The 26,239-nt window shown below is 42.4% G+C and overlaps 1 protein-coding gene across 1 annotated transcript; it reads left to right on the top strand.

Moving 5' to 3' along the window:
- The first annotated feature begins 14,601 nt into the window (after positions 1-14,601).
- Positions 14,602-24,086, top strand: PHOSPHO1 (phosphoethanolamine/phosphocholine phosphatase 1). The gene is made up of 2 exons (XM_063425532.1): positions 14,602-14,733; positions 22,787-24,086. Exon 2 carries the CDS (start codon positions 22,796-22,798, stop codon positions 23,537-23,539), a length of 744 nt encoding a protein of 247 aa, XP_063281602.1. The 5' UTR covers positions 14,602-14,733; positions 22,787-22,795; the 3' UTR covers positions 23,540-24,086.
- The last annotated feature ends 2,153 nt before the right edge of the window (positions 24,087-26,239 follow it).

The following is a 26,239-nucleotide window of genomic DNA, read 5'->3' as shown; positions in this document are numbered from 1 at the left end:
CCCAATGTGTCTTAGGTGTTTTTAGAGGAATATGAAATACAATTGTGGGTGCTTTGTGCCAATATCAAATACAGAGTTGTGCCCATAGTCGTGCTCCCAGACACTCTAATGCCGCCCAAATGCTAGACTGCTGCACAAGCCAGCAGGAAGATCTTGACCGGCGTTAGGCTGCCAAATTCCCCAGATCTCAATCTGATTGAGCATCTGTAGGATGTGCTGGAATAACAATCCGATCCATGGAGGCCCCACTTAGCAATTTACAGGACCTAATGGATATGCTGCTAATGTCTTGATGCCAGGTACCACAGGACATATTCAGAGTTCTTGAGGAGTCCATGTTTAGATGCATCAAAGCTGTCTTGGTAGGGCGAGTGGGACCTATACAATTTTAGGCAGATGGGTTTTAATTCTCATTAATGAGCCTTGGGCACCCATAACCCAGACCTCCGTTCACCTGTTTTCCTCCTTTCTACCACTTTTGGTAGGTACTAACCACTGCATACCAGGAACACCCCCCCAAAACTTGACTTTTTGGAGATGCTCTGACCCAGTCATCCAGCCATCATGATTTGGTCCTTGTCAAAGTCACTCAGATCTTTTTGCTTGCCCATTATTCATGCTTCCAACCAGGGCCGGACTGGGACAGAAATTCAGCCTGGGCAAATAAAGGCAGAGCAGCCCACTATGAAGGGCGGAGCCTAAAAGGAGGCGTTTTTGTTAGTGGGATGCCCCAGTAAATGTCCTGGATTTTTATTTTGTTAAACGTAAACATGTGCTGCATTTGCTAGTGATTTGTCTCTGGTGTCCACCATAGTGGGATACCAGAGAACAACTGTGGAACGGGACTGTTAAAGTGTGTTGTGTGGATGCTCCCTGTGCTGTTGTATGTGTGTATAGGAGACTATTTTGTGTTGAAGTTTGTGTGTAATGGGGTCTGTTTGTGGCTAGGGGCTGTAGTGTGTGTTCCTGGGTTGTAAAGTGTGTGCATGTTTATAGGGCGTGTAGAGGGTGTTATATTAGGGGGTATAGAGTGTGTAGTGTGTGTAGGTGCAGGTAATCTGATAGTGGCTTCTTTAATTAAACAAAATATAAACTCATTTATAAATATATTACATTTACTCCCCCTGTCCCTTATTACCTTGCATGGGGAGGGAGCACGTTGTTCCCTGGTGGTCCAGTGAGAGCGGGGGCAAGCTGACACACCGCAAGGTGGTCCCGTGGTCTGGTTATTTGGCCTGTACCGCTGCTCGGTACAGACCATGTCTCTGACTCTTGCGAGCGCCAGTATTACAGAGCGTTGCTGTGTTGCTCTGTTAATATCGGCACTCGCAAGACACACGCTGCCCAGCTTAGTGTCTGGATTATCTTCCACTCCGGTACCGGCCCGTGAATCTCTCCTCGGGCCCATGAAGGGACCCTGGTCCCTCTTAGGGCCGTTGCTGCCCTGCATGGGCCGGCAGGAGAAGTCCCTTGATCTCTCCTGTCGGCCTCTGCCCATGGCCATTGCGGCTCACTGGGCATTCGCCCGATGGCCAGTCCGGGCCTGCTTCCAACACATGAAATTCAAGAACTGACTGTCTGTTTACTGCCTGACTGCATAATATATCCCACACCTTGACAGGTGCCGTTGTAACAATATAATCTCTGTTACTCACTTTAACTGTCAGTGGTTTAAATGTTGTCTGATCACTTAAAATTGGGGAAAACTAGCACAGAGCTCCAGTGTTATATCTGCTATTTATATAATGTGAAGCTCTGTGTTTTATTGCCTCCCCCAGTCTCTAACTCCCATATCAAAACCAACCTGTCACCAATCCCTGTCTGATATTCCTTTCCATCTATCACTTTGCCCATGCCTCCTCTCTCCCCATTCCCTTCCCTCTCTTGTCTTATACTCCTATCACTAACTCATCCCTCCCATCTCTTACCCACCCTTCCCTCACTTCACATCTTCCTTTGACTCTAAAGAGGGATGCACAACAGGTAGATCCCCAGATGTTGTAGAACTACAATTCTCATGATGCTTTGTGAGTCTTTAGAATGCAAAGTATCATGGAAGTTGTAGTTTTACATCTGGGGATCTACCTTTTGGACATCTCTGCCTCCCTTTCCATTCTCCTATCAGCTCCCATCTTCCCATGACTCCCATCCACCGCTCATCCCATACTCCTATTGATCCATACTTATTAGTCTTTTTATGACAACTCCTATCACTCCCATCCATCTCTCCTCCGTTCTCACACCCACCTCTCTCCTAATATCACCTCTCCCCCGTTAGCTTACTCTCCCACCTATCCCTATGTTCAGATTCTCCAATCACTCCCACCATTCTCCCCTCTCTCCTACCATCCCCCATCCTACCCATACCTCAGTCTCTCCACAGCCTCCTATCATTCCAACCCTTTCTCATTCTCCTATCATGCCCAGTCATCCCTTCTTTTCTGTAACCTCCTATCACTCCCAACACACATCCCTCACTGTTACCTACAGACATTCAGTTATCCACACACATCACTTAGAGCTACTCACACCTAGCCACATCACACACAGCCATCCCGCACCAAACAGTCACCCCATACACACAGAGCCTTTTAATAAATATTTCACCATATATAAAAAACACAAAGGAATAGAAATCTTGTATGCACACACCTATGATTATACCATACATATATTTAAAGCTCTGAGTGACACCCACCAGGTGTGGTTTAAATCTGATTTTGAGTGCCTTCACCTTAGCCCTAGGCATTTTTGGTACATTTCAAGGTGACAAAGCTTTAACACCTTTGTTTTCCTGCTTGGCCCTGTAGTTGTTTTTTTCAGTTCTCAAGAGACAGTGTAATCTTGTGCTAAGGCTTCTGAGTCTAAGAAGTAGGTATGACATTCTATATGAATTTATTTTAGATTCTGAATCTTAATTGGACATTTGTAAATATAAAAGCCACAGCGATACAAGCTATAACAATGCTTCCACTTGTGACTCAGCTGCCATCAGTAAATGGGATATGAGCCAGGTCTACCTGCTATTCCCAATCAAAGTACTTTATTTATTTTAATTTTTTTAATACTGTTTAGCACATTTATTTTACCTAAAGACCAAAATTAAATTAAACCCTTTAATTTTGATTTTTCAGCAGGTTAGTGGAATAACTCCCTAACCTGGTATCCCTGTGTGGGATTGCTATATTTGATACCAAATTAGGGAGCAATATTATTACACACACACACACACACACACACACACACACACACACATACATACACACACGTGGAGCTGTTCAGGAAAAGCACAGTAAGTACATAGCTCCATCGCTGCCCCGAACCCCCCCATCCAAATGATATAATTGGTTGTGGGGTACTGCATGTGGTGCTGGTGCCCGCAGGAGCCAATGAGATCACCCTGCACTAATTACCCAGCTCCTTGTGCATCCTAGACTCTTTCTGGAGCTGAGATATGATGGCGTAGCGGCCTCAACAGCATTACAGAGCAACAGTGGCCTAAGCAAACCGTTTGCAGATAGCAATTCCTGCAGCACCCAACTGGATGTAGTTATTAGTTTGTAAATGAGTCTGTGTATACATGAATGTACATGTCTTTTTGTGTACATGAAGTAAGTTTTGTGTACATGAGGGTTGGGGATGACACAGAGGAAGGCTCAATTTTTTTAAATCTCTTATTATTTTACATATCGGGAGGGCCAAATACATTACTATCTTGGGTGCCTTGTAACCTAGGTAGCCTCTGTAGCACCATTACCGCCTTGTGAAAAGTCCGGTGATGGGAATGAAGTGTTGACTATATGAGTCTGGCCCCATCTGGAGGCGTGGTTAAGGCAGAGATTAAACACTTCCTTGTAGTAATACCCTTTATACCATCAGTTGGAGCTCTGATAGGCTAAAAGCAGTCAGTTGCAGTTATGGTGTAGTGTAAGCTAGACTTGTCGGATGCGTGTGTAGCAATATCGTACTTAAAACAATAACAAAAACAAACACATGGTAAAACAGAAGGTAAACCGGCATGCAAAGCACTAAAGGTAAGGCAGTGACTGATTAATGTATTGAAGTTGCTGGCCACCATTTTTGCAGTTCAGATCAGCTCTCCCTCAGCGCCTGTGGAGGATACAGAGGGAGTAGAAGGTTTGTTTCAGTGGGACAGTTCAGGTTAGGGCCCCGCTTCTCTCCGTGTTTCTAGGAGTGAAAGAAATTACTCTCTCTGGATTCCATGTGTGTGACGTCGTGGGGTTCTCCCGTGGTTGGGTTTGAGTTGGTATCCCCAGTGCCCTCAGGAATGGTTCTGCATCCTGTAGCGAGGAGAGGCTGTGCGTGGCGCCCCCCTTGGTCACTGTTGGGGACCTTGGGAATGTCCATTTATAATCGATCTTTGCATCTCTCAGTTGAGTTGTGACCGCGGCCAGAGACCTGCGCCACAGTAACGTGTTGCGGGTCAGGTCTTGGTAAAAAGGTAACTTGAGAATTTTCGAATGTAAGCGGGGTCTTTCCTCTGACCGCCGTGAGAAGCTTAATTTTGTCGGTCACAGAGTGACAACGGATAATGACATCTTGAGGGGCGTCTGCTGGTGCTTGTCTGGCTTTTCGGATACTAAAACAGCCGTCCAATACAAGTTTTTTTTGCCTGTGCGGGTGGCAGAAGTGTTGCCATGAGACGTCTGGGGTAGTTCTGAGGAGTCAATGGTGTCTGGGATCCCCCTTAGTTTTAGGTTGGCGCGTCTGTTGCGTTCTTCTGCTTGGTCCAGTCTTGTGGTTAGGGTGGACTGTGCTGCCTGCATATGGTAACAAGTGTCTTATCTCTCTCACCTCTCTTTTGAGATCTAGGATGTCCTCCTCTGTGGCCTGTGTGCGTGCGGTCATCGCCTGCATTTCAGTCTTTATTAGGTTAATATCTGCTGCGTGCATTCTCCTCATTTCCATCAGGAGGTCGGCAATATCTTGCTTGGTAGCCGGGGTTTGTGTGTCTTGGCTGGCCAGTGACTCTGTGGCTCGAGGAGTGGTGGATATTTCCAATCCAGCCCCATTCTGTTCCCCCTCGTCTAGAGAGGCTGGCGTGCGCTCCGGCGGGGCCGCCATCTTGGGCGCCATTGGCCTCTGCAGCATGTCGCCGATATCTTGTGTGCCTCTGCCGGCGGTTGGTGGAGGCTTTTGGGACCTGCGACCCATTGTGTAGCTGTCCGGTTCCGTGGGGTCAGTTAAGAGGTAGGTGCCGTTTCGAGCGTCTATTGCTGTGGCCTCCGTCGCGTACCTTGCGGTTTGAAGTTTCAGGTAGGCCCCAGATTTTCGCCAGGTCCTTTTACCCGTTTGCGGGAACGGAAAGGCATTCGCCTGTACCTTGGGATCCGGGGGTACTCGGGTGGGTGTTTGGGTCGTCTGATGGTACCCTGGTACCTCGGATTGATTTGGATTGTCGTAGATTGTTCGGAGCTCTGTGTAAGTGCGTCCGTTCAGGTTCAGCTCCCTTTTGGATACTTTTTAAGGTGTTCTGTGACAAGGTCCATAGTCTGTAGGAAGGAGGCTTGACCTCCAAGCTGCTCCAAGAGCCAGAGGAATGGAGGCTTCTGTTACAGGGAACAAACAAATACACTGACTCACACACACAGGAACCAATATAAACACACAGACCCATGCACACACTGACAGGTACACATTAACCAATACAAATCCACTGACAGTGACCCCTACATGCACAGACATTGACATACACACACAGTGACCTATACACGCAAACTGAAATACACACAGAGTAATCAATAAAAAGACACTGACACAAGAATGACCATTAAATACACACGCGCACGCTCTTCCTTACCAGGACCGGCGTTGCCTTATCTTAGCATGTGCTAATGTCAGTCTCTGAAATTGTAGCCTACACAGAGCACCGGCTGCCAGGATTATGGCATTGATGTATCCCGGTAGCCTTCAGCTCTGTGTAGTACACGGTATGGCTAGCTTCTGCATCTCCTTGCACCTCCTCACCGGTTCTATGATAGAGGGAGACCGCAAACCACAGCGCACTTTTTGTGTCCCGCTCCTGGACTTGCGTTGGCCCTGCTCAGTCTGGATGCCCATGATTTTATTATGGGTATTTGGGCCACATAATTGCATTGGACAACTCTTATAAGGCCTGCAGGCCATAAGTTGCCAAGCCCTGATCTAGATGAAGTTGGCATGGTTTTATTCTTTTTTATATAGTAAATTATTTTGCTCCCCCTGCCTCCCCACTCTCCTCCCCCTTAGGAAAACATTGTCCATACACATAAGATTAGGGAGGAGCGGAGGCAGAACGTGGACATTGGCCCTGGAATCGGGTAAGTGTCAAAAGGGTTTTTTAACCCCTTCTGCACCATGGCGGGGGGGGGGGGGCTGGGGGAGTGGAGGCTGCGACAGAGGGGGGGCAAAATAGGGAGCTATAGTGCAAGGGAAACATTTTTATTTTTTTCCTTACACTACAGTTTTCCTTTAAGTATGAATGAAAAGTAGAAAAGGGATGGGGGGAAACACATTGTTTTAACATGTATGATTATTTTTTCACATTAGGGGCAGTAAAAAAATAAAAATAGGACTCAAAATAAATTCACGCATCAGTCCAGATTGTGAAATGCCCCATATGTCTTTGAGCTAAATTAGTGTTTAGAGGTAGATAACAATGCCGTCTTTACTGCAGGGCATAAGGCCCTGGCCTTATAACTTACAGGGGCCCACAGCAGATGTCCCTTGTGCCCTGAGGTTCTGGCCATGTCGTGCTGCTGGGTTCGAGTCCCCTCTGAGCAGGCCTTCCGCCACCCTAGTTTGATAAAGATGGCCGCCACGAATTGTGGTGTCCATCTGGAAAGTGTCCTGTTAGCTCCGATGTTTAGAGACTTGCTGTGGGTTACCAGGGCAACGCTCTAATAACCAGAGCTTGTGAGTGCATATACGCTGGACCACCAGGAAAGCGGTCATTCCTGAACTACCAGCAGTAAGGATTCCCCCCTCCCTGACACACACTAGTAAGCCACAGGATTAGTGGAAATATTTTATTAAAGAAACACACTAGTGTTAGGAATACAAACATTCCTATAGTGCTGGAGTACAGGTTCAGGTGTCCAAACCTCATCAGGAGTTAAAAGGTATTTAAACTCTTCTCCATCGCCGTGGCTGACATAATCAGTGTTGATGATCTCCACCAATCCAATGCTTTTCCAAAGAAAGCATTAAGCGCTATTGCGCTATGCCAATCAGCATCTCCCCATAGAGAGGCATTTAATCAATGCAATGTTAAGGAATTCCTTTATGAATTAATGTTTGTTATATCTGCAGCTCCCGAGTTGGCAATGCCATCAGCTGGTGTGATTTTTTTTATAATTCAAAAGCAATAGTCCTTGTGATCTTGCACTTTGCATTCTCTAGTCTAGAGAAAGTTGTCTTTATCCATTTTTCCTGTCTGATCTTGTTTGCACGGGCATCTTTGTCATACAGACATCTAGTCACGTCTTTTGTAGAGCCCTAGTAATTTACATATCCTGCTTTAGTTTGCTGCATTTTAACGTTAAGGGCTTCAAACCGTTGTTACCCAAGGACCCACCATTCTTGTCATTAATGCAGCTATCCGTATGAAAAAAAAACACAACTTACTGTAAATTTATTTTTTCTTGGTTTTAGTTGCAATGCTTACAAATTTATATAGAAAGGAGGGTCGTAAGTACTGCCATTAATCCTATTAAAAATGTAATTAACAGGGGGGGCGGGGCCTGACTGCCATGGAGGGAAGACGTGCCTGCTTGAGGCTCCCTCCTGATCTAAGCTACATCAACTAAATGGTCACTCCTGACCCACGAAAACCGACTCAAAATGACCCCAAGCAACGCACTGACCCTTAGTCCATACGGTAAACCGGTAATGCGGCCCGGGAGTGGACGACAGATGGCAGGCTATACTCGTGGAGGCATGCGGCCGGGTGTGCACGAGATGGGAGCGGTCGGCCGAGCTCTCAGTCTGGAGCGACCCGCGAGCCGATTGCTACAAATGGGTACCCCGTAACCCCCCCCCCCCCCCGGACCGGTGGGGGTGATCCCGGTCCACCACTGGGAGTACTACCAGCTTTGGCAGAAACAAGCATGGAACAAACTGGAGGTCGGGGAGACCCACCCAAGATGGCGGCAACCACGCTGTTCACGAGCAAACATGAGGTACAACAAGCCCCTGTGTCCAGCCTGGAACTAATATTTACAAACTTCTGGCTTAAGCTTGAGCACAGATTAAGGCAGGGGGCCTTGCTAACGCCCACCTCCAGACACCCGCCAAACCGCCCGCCGCCTGACCCGCAGCATAAAATGGCACCCCAGGTGAGGCCCAAACCAGCGAGAAAACATCTGAGAGACAAACAAACAGCTTACCCACACAGGGCGGCGAAACTGCGAAAACGACCAAGACGCAGTAGGGGCACACACCAGGCTCCCTCTACCGTACGAGCAACTCTACCCCAGACTACTGACTCACACAAGCGACATCCATCACGTCCACTGACCCCCCGCATTGAACTGCGACGACATGGGCAACCGTGGCAGGGACCAGCGCAGCCCCAACGAGGCATCGGCTGAGGAACCTAAAGAGCACTGCATACCTGGGTCCATGACCGAAAGACTGTCCGCAGCAAGCTACTGATGCCTCATATGGTTCCTATTTGCAAATGCTATAGTTTTTGTTTTCCTGTGGTTTTTCATTTGATGTGTCCTTTATACTTTTATGAACCTGCTACGACCAATGATTTGAATCTACCCACCTAACATAGCAAACACTGCAGTGTTAAGCATTACCTGTATTTACTTGTTTACTGCATCTTCATGTTCACTCTGATGTTTAAGCTCTCATAAATTAGAGATTTAAAGCAAGGTTAACAGATATTGCTGCCTCTGAAAACAATCACCATTAAGCATGACAATGTTGGCAATATCAGAACCTCTAGTTAAAACATATCTTATATTCTGACATAACCTTTGTAGACCTAGCCTGTTATTATTATTATTTAAAAATGTGCTGTCAATCGCATGCCATGTCAAACCCAATGTTTCTACTCAACTTGCCAATGCTATTGTGGCATCGCAAGAAAAATGTTATCCGTATTTACATGCACAAGAAAAATAAAGAATTAAAAAAAAAAAAATGTAATTAACAGAAAAATTTTGTTTTATACCATTTTAGCTCTGGTCTATAAACAGGTTTCATAGCGATCCTTTCTCTTTGGTTCAAAAATGTAAATTAAAGAGCAGTTCATCTTTCCAAGCGACATGCTAGACCAGCTGTGTTTTAAATAGCTGCAGTTAATTTGAGGGTACAGGACTTCTAACCAAGTCCCTGTGTCCATTGAGTTTGCCACAATCCTCCCTGTAATTATACGATCAGTAGGGCTCTGTACGCTGCACATAGGTAAAACCATGTTTTCTTGCCACACAGCTGGATATACGAGACCTATTTTCTCATTCTGGCTTTAGACATGTATACTAATCTATAATTTACCCTAGTCTGACTCATTAAGCATATAAATAGGACCTCCAACAATTCCGTGCCTGACTGCAGTGTACATTGGTATTAGAGTGAAGGTCAAATGGTTTATCGATGGCATTCTATTCCTCTAATTGTCTGGTTACAACTATATGTCTGTTTGTCCACCCATTGTAAAGCGCTGCGGAATTTGACGGCGCTCTATAAATAATAAAATAATAATAATAATAATGTAAACATATGGGTCCACCCTTTTCCCACTCAATTATCTTAAAGGGACTCTATAGTTTACATATAAAAGCAAGAAAGACAGGTCCCCCAGCCTTCCTTCTTGCTTTTATATGTACTTTCAAATATAAAAAATAATTTTCAATGCTTTTTTATATTAAAAACTTACCTCCGTTCCAGCGCCGAGCTCCCAGCCATGCCACGCTCCCTTTTTCGTCAAAATGACGAAATCGCGGGGCCCAATAGGACGCTTCTCTGAGAGAAACGTCATTGCTCCCTTGTGCGCATGCGCGACTTCGCCGCACATGCGCACAGACTTCAGAGGGCGGTATTCATGCCGCCCTCTGAAGTCCTGAGCGCACTACCGCGCATGCACGCGGTGTGCGCGGCCACGAGCTGAGCTAACTGACAGCTCAGCTCGCTGTCTTTGCCCGCCCCCCCTCCTCTGCTGACAGGCTGGAGAGAGAAGGCGCGCACACAGTGCCTTCTCTTTCCTGCACACGTCAGACGTATCTTAAAGGGACTCTCCAGGCAGCCCCTGTTTACTCACCTGGTTCCAGCGCCGGGAGCCTCGTGAAGCCGCGCCCCCTATTTCGTCAAAATGACGAAATAGGCAGGCGCGAGCAGGGAGCAATCAGACGCTTCCATTTGGAAGCGTCATTGCTCCCTTGTGCGCATGCGCGGCTTCGCCACACATGCGCACAGACTTCAGAGGGCGGCATTCATGCCGCCCTCTGAAGTCCTCAGCGCACTACCGCGCATGCTCAGCTCGCAGTCAGCTCAGCTCGCAGTCTTTGCCCGCCCCCCTCCTCTGCTGACAGGCTGGAGAGAGAAGGCGCGCACACAGTGCCTTCGCTCTCCTGCACACGTCAGACGTATTTTCATTGTCCCTTTAAGCATAATAGGCAATCTAAGTATAGATGTTTTATTAAAACATAACATTTTGCAATCATGTGCAGCAGGACCTTAGAGCAAACGCTGGGCTCTGTGCATTGTGAGTTAATTTGTACTCTTGTAGAAACTGGTAACACCAGCTCTGAAATAGTGCATTGTCTTCTTTTTTACACAGTGGAATTTAAGACGCTTCAAGTAACAGGTGAGAATGTGTATGGAATTAGACAAGTACCATAACCACGACAACTTAGTGTTGTGTTTTTGTTGTGGTTTTTTTTTTTTTAAATCTTATCTTATCGGATACCCAAAGCCTGGCTCCTTTGCTGCTGCTCAGATCATGCTGTGTAGAAGTGTTTGTCTGCTCTATGTGCTCATGCCAGCCTCCGTAAGGTTACCGACAATCTGCAGTCTTGTGCCACAACTTCGCCAACGAGGCTGGCACACAGCGCAGGGTATGTGCACTCATTTGCTACCTCCATGGGAGACAATGACTTGGACAGTGTGCCCAGGTAAATTGACTTTAAGATCCCAGATCTATACACAAACATACAATCCAGCATTAACAAAACTACCTTTAGCTTCACCCTCCCCTGACTTCTGCACACAAAGCTGAGTATTTCACCTTCAGTTTGTCAAATACAAACACCCAAAATGACTGAGCTGTTTTTTAGTTTCAAGTTAAATAGTGATTATTTCCAGTGCCTCCCAACGAGCTGCCCAATTTCACTTCTTTTTTTTTAATTTGCGAGGGGGTAGGAAGAATTTAGCTACCTAACTGTAATTTATGTGCCAAGAGTAGCTTTCTTTTTTTTTTTTTTTTTTTTACAAATTTTAGTTAATATAGGAGAAATTACAAAATTTTTTTTTTTGAACATCAAATTTTTAATACATTCTCTCCCCAAAATTGTAAAATGATGTTGCCTTTCTCTGGCTGCTGAAAATATAACAGTCTAAGTAATGGCACAAATAATTGAGCCTACTCTTCTGCATATGGTGGTGTGCCATTAATGAGTGATATCGTTTAAAAAAAAAACAAACACCCAAATGATCCACACCTTAAAAAATAAAAATGTTTTATTAGATCTTTTCTTTATAAACCTTGACCTATACAACATGGGTTCCAGCATGCAAAGGTTGGCAAGTAGGAAAATTGCCCCTGGCCCACAGGCCTGGATGGATTGGCAAGGGGGTTGCGGGCTGCAGACTCAAAACATTCTTCTTAAAATTAAAATAGTGGCGGTCATATTGGAATGTCTGTTTGCACAGTTTTGTGGGAGTAACGCAATCAGCAGGATGTATGCAGAGCCTTTTCTCTTAGCTCAGCACTGTGTGGGTTTGTGGAAGCCTACCAAAAGTCCCACTCTCTACGGGGGGCAATCCTAATTTCGGGGTCTTGTCCTACTGTTGTTCCCTGGTGTCTTGCATCTCCTACACCGTATCTGTATGTTGTTCAATATGGCTGTGCTGTGGTATGGCCTCTACACATTAAAGGCATGCTAATTTTGAGGAAGAATAATGTAGATGTAACATCAAAACAGGCATAGCCTGCAACAAATGCAAATCATAGTATCAGCACGATATCCATTGCTAATGCAAACTGACGTTAAGAATGCATTTTATTTTTTCTTTAGAATCTGCCCAGTCAAATTACCTCTGAATTAATGACAATAAACTGAGTGAGTTGCTAATAGCTACGTTTAAATGACAGACAATATCTCAGGTGGCTCCGTTTACAGACAATAAGGGACTTGATTACTTAACTCATGATAATGGCAAACAATGCAAATTTCACAGGTTGGTTATCCACTCATCTCTGTATGCTAAATTACCCTTATATTGTAATTTATAAAGTGCAAATACATTCTGAAGCACTAAACACTAGGTGACATATGTGTTTCAACTTTGCATGTGTAAACAGGGTAGTTGGCTGTTGTGGCTTGAAGTTCTCTTGGGCTAATTTTTATTTTTTTATTTATTTGTTATTTTTTTTTGTTGTTGCAGGTGTTGAGAAACTTTGAAAAGTTTTGCAGTGGAAAAAAACCCACTGGAACAAGTGGCATCACAGAAACTGCAAAATGAATAGTGATAAGTATGTATCCAATCTGCCGCATAATTATTCCCGTTTTAAGAGCATGTATAGTCTGCGAGATGGTGTATCGTGGAGTCTTCTGCTTGCCCAGCAGAGCAGCGTTGTTTACCCGCCACCTCTTGATGGCACAGATCTCAATTCAGGCAGTCGCGTGACTTAGCTTGGTCAGGGTTGGATTACAGGTAACACGAACAGGAAAAGTATCTATAACCTCAAGGGATTAATTTACAATTCCTTAACAGCGGACCGCAGCTAAGCTACCAGCACACAATGCTGGATTAATAAAACACTGTCAAATCTCTTAGGACTTGGGCACAGATGCATTTTCTGTTGTCCCTATGGTTACCCAACGCCATGGATGCGCCATCTACTTTCCTAGATTACTGTTGTGGGGAAAGTGTGTACACAAATATGAACCATTTTATAGTATGACGCAATATTTATTTATTTTTACATTTTTTTTCCTTAATATGCATTTTTTTTTAATTTTTTTTTTAAATAACTGCGCCATAGGAGCTTCTCTTTAGTATGCGCTAATATCCTGAGAACATAGAGATGCGATCCTGGTATTTGTGATCCCTCAAAGCTTCCTATATATTGGATGCACTGCAGAAAGTGGAATGCAAAAATGTATTTTTCGCTTCATTATCAGAAACATTGAGTAACGTCTTGTAGCTACCCTGGAAATCAATGTTTTAAATTAATAGAATTCATTAAAAAATTCAGGATGTGATGCAAGTACACCTTGTTTGGTTATATTTTTATAGGAATGGCCTTGATTTAATATTGTTGAATAAGCGTTTCAAATGTTTTTGGATAAACATTTAAAATGAGTTAATATTATGAAAAATATTTTAATTTTGTACGTGATATATTGATATCGTTGTTGTTTTTTTATTATTTTATTTTTTTATATATATATATATTTTTTTTTTTATATATTTTAATTATTTTTGAGAACTGTAAAATGTAATCCAAAAAAATATAAAATATTTTGAAAAGCGTATCCAAGAATGTTAAATAGATGCCAGTATTGGTAAAAGAAAGATACTCCAATGGAGTATAACAGAGACTCTGTTACACTTCATACCCAGTCCCTGAAGCTTGACTGGGGTCTCTAATGACCTCTTCCATCGGACCAGGCTGCACCAGCTGAAGCTCTGTAGACTGGGTTGTGGGGGGCCTGGACACTTACTTACATCAGTATGTATGTAACATACGGCACTCCAGATGTTGTGGACTGTATTTCCTTTGATGCTTTGCCAGCATTATGGCAGATGTAGCTCACAACACATGGAGCGCCGAAGGATCTCGACCCCTGATCTAGATAATTTGTGCAAATCTGTCCACATTTGCATGGCGATGATGAGCTTAGCACTGCTGCCCAAATTTGGATGTCCCTCTGTAATTATAATAATAACGAGCATTTGCATTTTTATAGTAGCAAGATAATTTACATACGAATGCTGAAAACCCAAGAGCACGATGAACTGTAGTGGTTATGGTGCTTAATGTCCCTTTTAATATTTCAAATAACTTTTTAATTTATTTTTTTGTACTTTTTTTTTTTTTTTTTTTTATAAACTTTTGTTTTTGTGTCCTCATTGCATTATTACCCCTATATCAATTATTGTATAGAATGTATATATTATGGTATATTGCATCATACATTCTCAGGCACCTGTGTTCAGAGATGTGGGTGGTCTTCTCCTGGTTATTTAACAAACTGGGCGTGGCCAGGCGGCCAGTCACCGCCCCCAGCACCTTTTGTGAATGGGAGTGGGCAGGGTCAGTAGGCTATCTGGCCACGACGCCCCGCCCCCTTGCGGTGTCCTCTGTCGGCCGTTAAGTTTCTCCGATTGGCTCAGCTCATGTGACGCGCTGAGGGGGGGGGGGGGGGGATGATGCAGCCGGGTCGCCTCCTCGTATATAACGATCGGGAGAGATAACAAGGTACCGAGAGCAAAGAGCATCTGCAACCTGGAAAGGGGAAGCCAAGGTCGAGACTGCTGCACCAGCAACAAAACAAGGTAAATCCGCTCCGGACACCCCTCTATTGTGACAAGGTCTGCCCTGACCTTCAGAGTCTCACATGCAGGGGAGATACCACTGGGGACAGAAAAGGGGTGAAGTTGCTAGAGGGCATAGCAATGAGTGGGAGCATCCACTATTAGAAGCTGGGGGGGTAGCATATTGTATTATGTATAGATATATTGTATTATGTATAGATATATTGTATCAGCTGTTTCTGAACTACATGTTCTTTTAATGCTCAGCCAGCACTAAAGCTGCCTGGGCATCATGGGAAATGTAGTCCAGCAACCTTTTGGGGGTACTAATGTTAATATGTGCTATAGAGTTCCTATTAAATGACATTCAGAGAATATATTTTATTTTTATTTCCCTAGCTGGGAGTGGGGTCAATGTATAACATTAGTATCAGTCATTATTTATGGGCTGAGACATTGCAGGTGTCCATCACCAGTGAAGGACATCAATGTTGGGCTATAAAAGGATCAGTGGTTACATTGTACCATCTATTTATTCTGCTACTGCTAGGGGGTAATTATGGTGCTGTGGTTGTGGTACATGGAGTCCTGCTGAGGTGGCATAGTAAATGTTGTGCTATACACTGGTCACACCCCTTTTAGAGTGATTGATTTTATTATAACCGTATAAACATTGGATAATATCTTTATTGATGGGCAAGACACAAAACAAATAGAATCCCCCAATTATCTTAATATCCGTCTAAAGGCGTTTATTTGACTGTTCTGCACTCAGTGACATTCACTTCATCCCCCTCCACTTTTTTTTCATATTTATTTTGTTTTTATTGAAAAGTCCACAGTATAACAAGACTTGTGTTTTTATTTTATTATTTACAATTCTATTCTTTTTCGCTCATTATAACACCCCCTGTCCATACATCTCCTAGTCTCTGTTCCTACCTGTTTGTTTTTCATTAGTTTCTCAGTCTCCCCCCACTATCTATGAACTCCACACTAATATCTCTCTAAGCTTTTTATTTTTCTGCCCCCGCTCATTTTTTTCCATCATTTTCTTACCCTATTTATTTCCTGAAAATCTCCTCTCTCGTTTCTCTCTCTCCTGTTTGTCTCTTATTGTTTTCTCATTATTCTGTATATATTTTTCAAGACCTGGCTCCACTTTTCCTCTGTTTCCTATACTCCTACATACCTAAATACGATTTTATGTCCCGCAGTTGATTTTCTACATTATTGTTATGGGGTGCACAATAGCTGGCATGCTAATATAGAGCGTTCACCAAATCCGTGTCTATCTTCTGCCCTCACAGATTCCAACCTTAGAATCCCAATATAACTGTGTGACTTGATAGATCAAATATCTGGTTTCTATAAAACATTATATGCGGACACTGAGTTCTCTCAGTGCTGGACAATGAGGGCAATTTTGGTGTGTTTTTTTTTTTTGGGGGGGGGGGGTGGGGGCATATTGCAAGATATTACAGCTTTTTTGGTTTGGAAAATCACTCTCCTGTCAGTCTACAGATGAACAAAAGTTACTATGCACAAACTTTTATGTAAATATTATGTACATTCCTTTTTGAACTTAAGTGCTTAGACTCTCAGGTATTTTTTTTTTTCTAAACACCTTAGACACACCCAGATAAACCTTAAATCCTGGACTGGTACGGGGTCCCTGAGGACTGGGTTGAGAACCCCTGGTTTAGAGGAGAGAACACCATGATCACGCCACATATAAAAATAGGGATTTTTTTGCATGTTTTGTACGATTGCCATTGGTTTTCCTGGTAGCAATATTGCTAAAGTTACAGCAATGCATTGTAGTAGGTAGGTGTGACTAGGTAGGTTTGCAAGTGAACATTTTCCCTTTAATTAGCATGTCGCTTGCTTCTTGGCGCTGTTAATCCGGTCTGTCTCTCCTCTCCCCTGTATCTGATGGAACTGTGCTCAACAATGCTCTGACAGAATGCGTTGGGTTCTTGTGTAGGATATTATGTAACAAAATGGAGAGCATTGTTTGTCCTCCAGAAAAAAAAACTAGCTATAAATAATAGTGTTACTGTGTGATTCTGGCATTGGTAGCAAACCAGTATAGTGTAGTGTTACTGGTGGTGTGGAAGTTATATAAATATGTGTGTGTGTGTGTGTGTATATACATTTTATTTTTCTTACTGCTCCTGGGTGGTATATATTCCTCATTCTCGGGTCCTCTGGGAGTCTGAGGGTTCGGCGCAGTATCTTAGCGGTTCCTTGGGCTTTGCTCTTCTGGACAGCGATTTCAGATGTCCCACCTGGAATCTGCTGAAGTCACTTCCCCCAACTCGGGAGTCACAGCCCCGAGTGCTCCTATCACAACTGGAACTACAACTGCCTTCACTTTCCACATCCTTTCTAGCTCCTCTTTCAGCCCTTGGTATTTGTATGTCATAGTCACTGGCTATTGCCACATCAACCACCATTGCAATTCTTCCGTTCCTTGTCTGCCACCACAATGACAGGTTGTTTGGCCACTGTTTGCGTGTCTGTCAGGATATATACATATAATCAGTTTTAGTTTTGTACTGATGAAAGCTTTAAGCTAAAACTGAAATGTAAATATTTACTTGCTCGGCTGATCCTCGGAGCAAGTCCTGGGAGTGCTACCGTTTTGTGATAGATATAAATATATATGATTCGGAAAAACAAATCAGACGTACAAAAAAAGCGCAAAAATGGCACTGTGTACTGTAAACTATAAACACCAGACTTCCCCAAACTCCGGCCCTCCAGATGTTGCTGAACTACAACACCCATGATTCTATGAATTGAAACAGGCTGAGAATCATGGGAGTTGTAGTTAAGCAACATCTGGAGGGCCGGAGTTTGGGGAAGCCTGATATACGCCATATGAATGTTATGCATTTCCCCACAATTTCATTCTCAAATCAAGTGAGAAAAAACAAAAAATAACCAATCTAGGATTAACCCCTTAAGGACACATGACATGTGGGATATGTCATGATTCCCTTTTATTCCAGAAGTTTGGTCGTTAAGGGGTTAAAGGAGGAGAGCAGTAAAGTAACCTTTACTTATACACTTGTTCTTAAATCTATATATTTTATTGTGTTCCTCTTTTTCCTATACCTGAACCTACAAATGCTATTTTTAGCTGAATGGGCATAAATTCACACATTAACAATTCAAAATCTCACGAAGTCTTCCCAGATTGGCAACTGTTAAAGCTGCAAAGTGGGGGAAGCCAACTCCATGTTAATGCCTATGGTTTTGCAATGGGATGTCAAACAAGTTCCTGTAAATTAGGCGGTCAGGTGAGCACATACTTTTTGGCCATATAGTGGAGCGTCCTGATTTTTATTTGTATTTTTTGTACATTTTTATTTTTGAAGTGCAGAGATTAACAAGCGGGCCTGCATCACCACAATAGCGATTACAGGCCGGGTGATGCATACAAGATCATGACCTGCAACAGTACTGCACAATTTTAAAGTTAATAAAACATGCTTATGCAGGGTATGTCAGTAGGTGAGTAAGTATTCATAGCTATGAAACCTGGTACACAAACTGACAGTTTTAGTGGCGTGAGAGCTTATAGTAAAACATGCTTATGCAGGGTATGTCCGTGGATGGGTAAGTACTCATAGCAATAAAACGGGGCGTCTGCCCCACTCCCCTCCCGAGTAGGCCGCAGGCTCTGAAGTTTCGTACTGCAGGGGCCCCAAAACTCCCGATCTTAGAGTCTACGGTGGTGCCAACCTTCTCCTGTGCACTTTAGTTTACTACTCCGTTCGATTAGCAGCGGTAAGTCCATGATTTCTGCCGGTTAGGTTAGATTTAGCAGGAGCCCCAGTGACATGCGACCGGTCAGCCTGGCGGTCAAGCCCCGCCCCCGTAGCTTCCTGATTTACCTACCTCGTATTCAGCCTTCAGCTAACCTAGTATCTTAAAATATATATTTTAGGTTATAATGGAAGCCAAACTAAATATTTTAAGACTACAAAAAAAAAAAATTCTACTTTACATATTGTTTTTACACCACAGTCTATACAAGAAGGATTTGTTATTACGGTGCTTGAAGTGTCTGTTTTAGGCAATTCGAGTTTGACAAATAAATATTATTGTATTATACATTTTATGTATATATTTTGTAGTAGAGTGATGTACATTGTAGTACAGTGACTTTACTGTTAGTAAAATCAGCATTTAGTGGGGTTCCATAACAATCAATTTAAAAAAAAAAAAAAAAATTTCATCAATAATTTAAAAAAAAATTACAATTTTGTGGAACTACCAACAGAGCTCTAAATCCTGAAACAAACTAATCAGTTCTTTAGTTTATTTCATGATTCGATCACATGGTGATTCAGAGTTGCAGAATTCGGATGACTTGCTGATTACTCAAAATGAAGACTAATCGCAATACATTTAAAACTAAATGCACAAGTCTAGTAACCAGTGTAGCTAATGAGAAAAATCAAAGCGCTAGTGGTAATCAATATGACCAGGTGGTACTAGTAAACTGAGCTTTATTATTGGTTGATACTAGTAGACTAGGGTGAACTAGAATCCTGGAGTCGGGACTAGTAATGAGTAAGATGAACGTCCTGAGTGATGTGTGGTACTTAATGGTTTGACTAATACTCACTGGGGTTTAATCACTAAAGTATGCAGTGAATTGAGATTTAAATGGCTGAAGTTAAAGGACTGCTCTGGGCATCAAAACCGCTTTAGCTTAATGAAGCAGTATGGGTGTATGGATCATGTCTCTGAAGTCTCACTGCTGAATTCTCTGCAATTTAGGAGTTAAATCACTTTTGTCTCTGTTTATGCAGCCCATGTCACACCTCCCTGCTTGTGACTCACACAGCTTACATGAAAAAAATGGTTTCATTTTTAATCAGATCTTAAAGGGACACTTTAGGCACGCAGACCGCTTCATCTCATTGAAATGGTCTGCGTGCAGTTCCCCTCTCCCCGTAACCCTGTAATGTAAAGCATTGCAGGTTTAGAGAAACTGCAATGTTTACAATTTGTTTGAGTAAATCCAGTATTTTCAAAATCCCCATAGGAAAGCACAGCTGACTAAATATAACATGTTTTATAAAAAAAAATTAATTGAAACAGAATACTTGCATGTCTGGAGATTCAGCTACCACATGGATTTAGATATCCCTAAGTATTACAGGGGATGGACAAACGCTCCCACATTAGCATTCTGTGACTGTTCACATTTCATGTTTGAGGATTTTTTTTGTGCTTTAATGAATGAATTTTCAATCATTGACTTGAATAATGAGTCACGTCGCCAAACGAGTGTATATCAGTCGTGGGTGGCTTTCTGAAGAATCTCCTCTCTCTTATCAGTGCTTCACCCTATGTTATCCATAACGTCTTCGCATGCGGTCTACAAATTCCATCAATTGCTTTGACCTCTGCCCCGTCATTATTTACCCACAAAATCAATTGATAAACCAGGTCATATTTATCAAAAGGAGATAAGAAAGCAGGAAATGTCCGATCTACTTTAACAGATGGTGGATTTGAGCTGCCTTCCCCCTTGTTTAGTGGTATATTTTATTCATCTTGAACAATTAATGAACATTTCATCGCTTTTATTCTAATGTTTACAGGAACACTCTAAGCACCAAAACTACTTTAGCTTAAAGGGACACTATAGTCACCAAAACAACTTTAGCTTAATGAAGCAGTTTTGGTATATAGGTCATGCCCCTGCAGTCTCACTGCTCAATGCTCTGCCATTTAGGAGTTAAATCACTTTGTTTACGCATCATATTTAGTCTATTTAATCATGCTTTGTAAAATCCCCTCCCATGATATATACATTAAATATATATTTAATGGAAGCACAGCCCTGCACCTGTCATAAATTGGGAGCACAGGCCTGCACCATAATCACAGCAGCTATATTTGTAGCTCTTTGCCCACACGGGGCTGGCTCATGTACATATTATAGATTAATCACCTTAAAGGGACACTATAGTCACCTGAATAACTACAGCTTAATGTATTTGTTCAGGTGAGATCTATAGCTCCCTGCAGGCAATCTAATGTAAACACTGTATTTTCAGAGAAAAATACAGTGTTTACATTGATTGATAGGAATACCTCCAGTGGCCGTCACTCAGACGGCCACCAGAGGGACTTCCTATCATGCAGGGCCCTAAAAAGGCCCTGTACACGTCTGACGTTTGAAAATACATCTGACGTGTGCAGGAGAGAGAAGGCACTGTGTGCGCGCCTTCTCTCTCCAGCCTGTCCGAGAGGAGAGGAGAGGGGGCGGGCAAAGACCGCGAGCTGAGCTGTCAGTCAGCTCAGCTCGCGGCCGCTCACACCGCGCGCATGCGCGGTAGTGCGCTGAGGACTTCAGAGGGCGGCATGAATGCCGTCCTCTGAAGTCTGTGCGCATGTGTGGCGAAGCCGCGCATGCGCACAAGGGAGCAATGACGCTTCCAAATGGAAGCGTCTGATTGCTCCCTGCTCACGCCCGCCCATTTTGACGAAATAGGGGGCGCGGCTTCACGAGGCTCCCGGCGCTGGAACCAGGTGAGTAAACAGGGGCTGCCTGGAGAGTCCCTTTAATTGTGGCAAAGTCAAATAGATAATTGGTAAATGTATTTAATGTTGGCCCTCTATTTGTATGTTTGCTGTCTGGTTAGAAATGGAACATGGAGCACATTGGAATTCGGTCCTGTTTTAAAGACACAATCTTTTTAAGTCTCTTTCAGTGTTCTCTGTCTCAAGTTCCATGGATTTTTTTTCCATGGTTTGCTTTTAAAGGGAAAGTGACACTTACCAGGATTTTTTTATATATTTATTCCAGTATATTTAACAAATGTGTCTGTGAAGTGGGAAATTTTTGAATTTTTTTAAATTTGTTTTTTAAAGCTTCTTACCCAGCAACTGGGCGTCTCCGCTTCCTGTCACTCATTGTTATAAGCTCTATCCTTTGCCCATGGCAGTCCGCGTAGAGAAAGCAATACAGAGAAAAGGAGAAATGAAAGCGCGTTTCTATATCTTCTTTTTATAGCTTCAGCGCGAGGTCAGAGATTTCAAATAACTGTGCTACATATCACCTTCAAATAAAAGGTGTCCATGAGCCCTACAGCAATACACTTGGCAAATTTGGATGATTACCAAAGGCTTTTAAAGGCACAAGCCTAACATCCTCATTGCTACCAGGTTGTGCTATGGAAATCCAGGACACTCCTTTGTTTGGAAGGCTCGTATGGACACCAGGTTAGAAGATCCCTTGTACCTCTTAAAAGTATGTTAGTAAGAGAAATGTTACCAGAGGATGCCCTTGAACAAGGTACAATATCTTGGTGATGAGTGTGGCGCCTCATTTGATGTATAGAGTACCCGAAGATATGTCTCTTGAGGATGAAAATGTATTTTGATTTTTGCATCCAAGGGCAATGATTATTAATACTTCATTATTCTGCCAAACTGTCTATGGATGTTGCTGGGTGGGGCGCTGACACTACATGGACTGTAGAAAAGTTGATAACCGCACATTTGCTCAATGGTCCACATTTTATATGCTTAATAAAATGTTAATTTGCATCTAAATTCTAAATATCGGTTCAGTTTGGAAATATCCAAATTACACCATTAACTATCTATGTTTAACTTTTAACATTTTTTTCCCCAACAGTAAATTTTTTTTTTTTTTTTTTTGTTTTTTTTTTACTTTGGCATTCTTTTATTTGACGTGTCAGTGGAGCAGTCTCCATAGAAGCCAGTTGCTCTTGCCTAAATATAATATAAAAATGTTTTTTGTGCAAATGTAATACTTATTTTTTTTCTTTTAAATCTCTTTATGGCCTTGATATAATAATTTTTGGATAAACTTTTCAAAGGATTTAATCTTTTTGGACAAACTTTTAAAATGGATTTTTCATAATATTTAAATATATTTACTCAAAAAAAATATTATAATGGGGGGAAAAAAAGACACTTCTAAAGGATGTAAATTTGTGCAAAGTTTAGTTTTTTTTTTTATGTTTTCTTTTTACTAAAATACAAAGATTCTTACTATGCTGTGTTTGACTTGCAGGTGTTAGAAATGGCCAGCACCCTAAAATATCTCCTGATTTTCGATTTCGATGAAACGATCGTAAATGAAAACAGTGATGACTCTGTGACACAGGTGGCACCTGGACAAGAACTTCCCGACTGGCTACGACAGACGTTTGAAGAAGGTTACTATAACCAGTACATGCAGAGGGTGTTCGCGTATTTTGGAGAGAAAGGAGTGAAGATAGTGGACATTAAATCGGTCTACGAGAACATCCCACTTTCACCTGGAATGCCTGATTTATTTCGATTTCTGACAAAGAATCAAGACCGATTTGAGATCATCCTTATTTCGGATGCTAATATGTTTGGCATTGAAAGCACCTTAAAAATTAATGGCTACCATTCCCTCTTCCGCCGTGTAATTAGCAATCCAACGAATGTCGGCAAGAATGGACATCTTAGTTTAGGACCATACCATTCCCATGGCTGTTCTCAATGCCCAGCCAACATGTGCAAGAGGAAGATTTTAGCAGAATACATCTCTGAAAGGTCTCAAGATGGTGTAGACTTTGAGAATATATTGTATGTTGGTGATGGAGCAAATGATTTTTGCCCGGTGGCTACGTTCACTTCAACAGATGTTGCGTTCCCTCGGAAAAATTACCCCATGCACCAATTGATCCGAAAAATGGAAGAGAAAAAGAAGGGAAGCTACCAAGCAAAAGTTGTCCCTTGGGATTCAGCCGAAGTGGTCTCACGTTATCTTCAGGCACTTCTGAACAAGTCATAGCAATGGGAAAGAATATAATGAAATGCAAAATAGGGAAAGGGACTTTAAGCATTGAGAATTTACACTATGTTTCAGATCAATATATCTATGCAATTAATCTATTCTTTTCCACAGCCATAAAATATAGTTTTTAAAATGTACAAAGGAGGGACGGGTAATGACGTGTAGGTTGTGTATTTTTACAGAATAGTTTAATGAAAAAATATTATTTAATGTCCATATGAAGAAGAAAAAAAGTTTTTAATTGGATAAACCTTCTACATTATCAAAATAAGACGTCAATTATTTTCTCCAACATTTACTAAACACTGAGGAATAATTGAAAGATTTTTGTTTAAACATAAAAAAAAGGTTTGGATTGTGTCGAATGTTGTATCCAAGAGTTCCTCGTTTTGTCTTTAGAAACTTTAGGAGTTGTGAAGTTGCTTCGTGTAGGTGTGAGTTGTGCTTCCGCTGTACAAAACTGTTACTCTTGAAAACAGTATTGTGTTTTCACAGTCTGCGTGAGAATAAATGAGTGTCACGGGAGAAATTAGTACACCACGAGCAATATTAAAGTCTAAAATAACTTTTTCGTGCTTACAGAACAAACAAAAAAAGGATTGGCTTTGGGTTTTTCATGGGGTGTAGGAAGTAAATGCTTCATAAGGTTGGCATGTGCTGGACTTTTAATTTTTTGTTTTTGTAAATCTTTATCTAAATAATTTTTCAATTCAAAGGCAAACAAATTGGATGTGTGTGTTCAAGTCCACACAGAAAGACAAGTTATGGCAATAATAAAGACTTCTAGACATTGTTAAAAAGTAAAGGGGCTGAGGGGTGAGAGGGAAAGGGAGAAAGCATTGGTCAACTGAACAGACCCATTGGTTTTTAATTTCAGTCATTTTTGTTAACAAGTTTCAAAACACTTAGGGTCTTGAGGGGATTGTTTCAAAACAGAACCACCATCAGGGGGTACAGACAGTACCCTGGTAAGAGACCGGTACAGCACAGGGGCCTGCATAGACCTGTAAGATTTAGTGGTCTGGTTGAGGAGAGAGCTATTTTTCCCATAACCAGACAGCATTGCCCATAGGTTTTTAATTGGGCGCTGTATCAAATGGAAGGCTGGATTTTCTGGTTTTCACAATGAGTTGCCGAGATGGGTTGCTTGCTCTTCTGCCGTGAAAAGGGAACAGTACAGCAAATAGTCCCAGCTGCACCACGATACATTTGAGGTAAACCTAGTGAGAGGGGAAAGTGGAGGGTAGAGGCAGGGGTTATTTTTGGCTGGTTATGGTGAAGGGAAGTTTATATATGTGTCTGACAGTTTGTGTGTATATCTAAGTCTGACTGTGTGTCTGGTTGACAATAAATGTGTGTGTGTGTGTATTGCTGACAGTGCATCTATGCACCTGTGTGTTTGTGTCTCCTAGTGTGCATGTATGGCTGATGTGTGTATGTCGTCTGACTTTGGAGCTGTTTCTCACAATGTGTGTACATCGGTGGCTCTGTGTGCCTGACGTGTTTGTCTAACTGTATATGTGAGAGTTTTTGTGTTTGACATTGTGTGTGTGTGTGTGTGTGTGTGTGTGTGTGTGTGTGTGCGTGCGCCTATCATTGTGTAGGTGTGTTTGTCAGTGTGTTTATACCGGAACAGTTTATATTAAGGGGCTGCAAGACCGATGTGATCGTTCTGGTTAGAAATATAAGGAATCCAAGTAGACAAGATGGATGTCAAAGTAAGCGAAGCAACCATGGCTTCAATAATCTGAATTTCTTCAACCATCTTTAACCACTGCAGGAAGACTTGTCAGATTAACGTCACAGATTTTACGGAGGTGGAGATTAAAATGAGATCGATACACTTTATAGGTTAGACATCATTTGCTGTGTCTCAAGATTGCAATTTGAATTTGCATGGACGGACCTGCTGCAGTAGTTTTACTTCAATGTAGTGTTTCCTGCATTGCCTTGGCAACAATGAAATTTGAGTCTTAATGACCTTGGGATACCTCATGTATTCACTTCTAATAGGTGTTTTCTAAAATTTAAGTCTAGTATCTAGCATAGTTTCCTCCGCCTAGTGGTTATAGACAGTCTTGTGTTTTATACTGGCCTTCAGAATCAAATCTTCTGGTTGTTTTTTTTTTTTTTCTTTAAGGAGCACTCTAAAAACCATAACCACAACAGCTCATTGTAATCAGGATGCAAAGAATCTATGGACACAGTCCCACTGTTTTAGATTAAACCGTTTTTGAGTAGCTTGACAGAAACCTTGAATCTCCTACAATCCAGTCCCTCTGCTGCGGCTAACTCAAGGCACAAGTGAACTTTTGGGCACATTAGCCCATCTCACTTTGGAGAGAAATGACCGGCTGAGAGTGTTTGGGGTGGGTTAGGTTTGTTCTCTCACCCCGTTATTGCTGCTTAAGGGATACCTGTGATATTTTACCTTATACTCTTTTGAAAGATCATACAATTCAGTTTTGCTAGCAAATGTATAGTTTGGGAGAAAAACAAATTAAAAAGAAATAGTTTTTCTCCGAACTGTCCGTCAATGCCGGGGCAGACACTGAATGTCAAGGCATTGACTGACGAGAGAGCAGGAGAGACTTTCCCATAGGAGGTCCTTCTGCTCTACCAAGTGAAGCAACCACAGCGGTTGTCATGGAAACCCCCACGTGACGGAGTAACACATAGCACGAATGCATCATGTAT

This window comes from Pelobates fuscus, chromosome 6 (genome assembly GCF_036172605.1).
Source record: "Pelobates fuscus isolate aPelFus1 chromosome 6, aPelFus1.pri, whole genome shotgun sequence".
Taxonomy (NCBI): Eukaryota; Metazoa; Chordata; class Amphibia; order Anura; family Pelobatidae; genus Pelobates; species Pelobates fuscus.
This window is presented reverse-complemented; position numbering and strand designations above follow the sequence as displayed.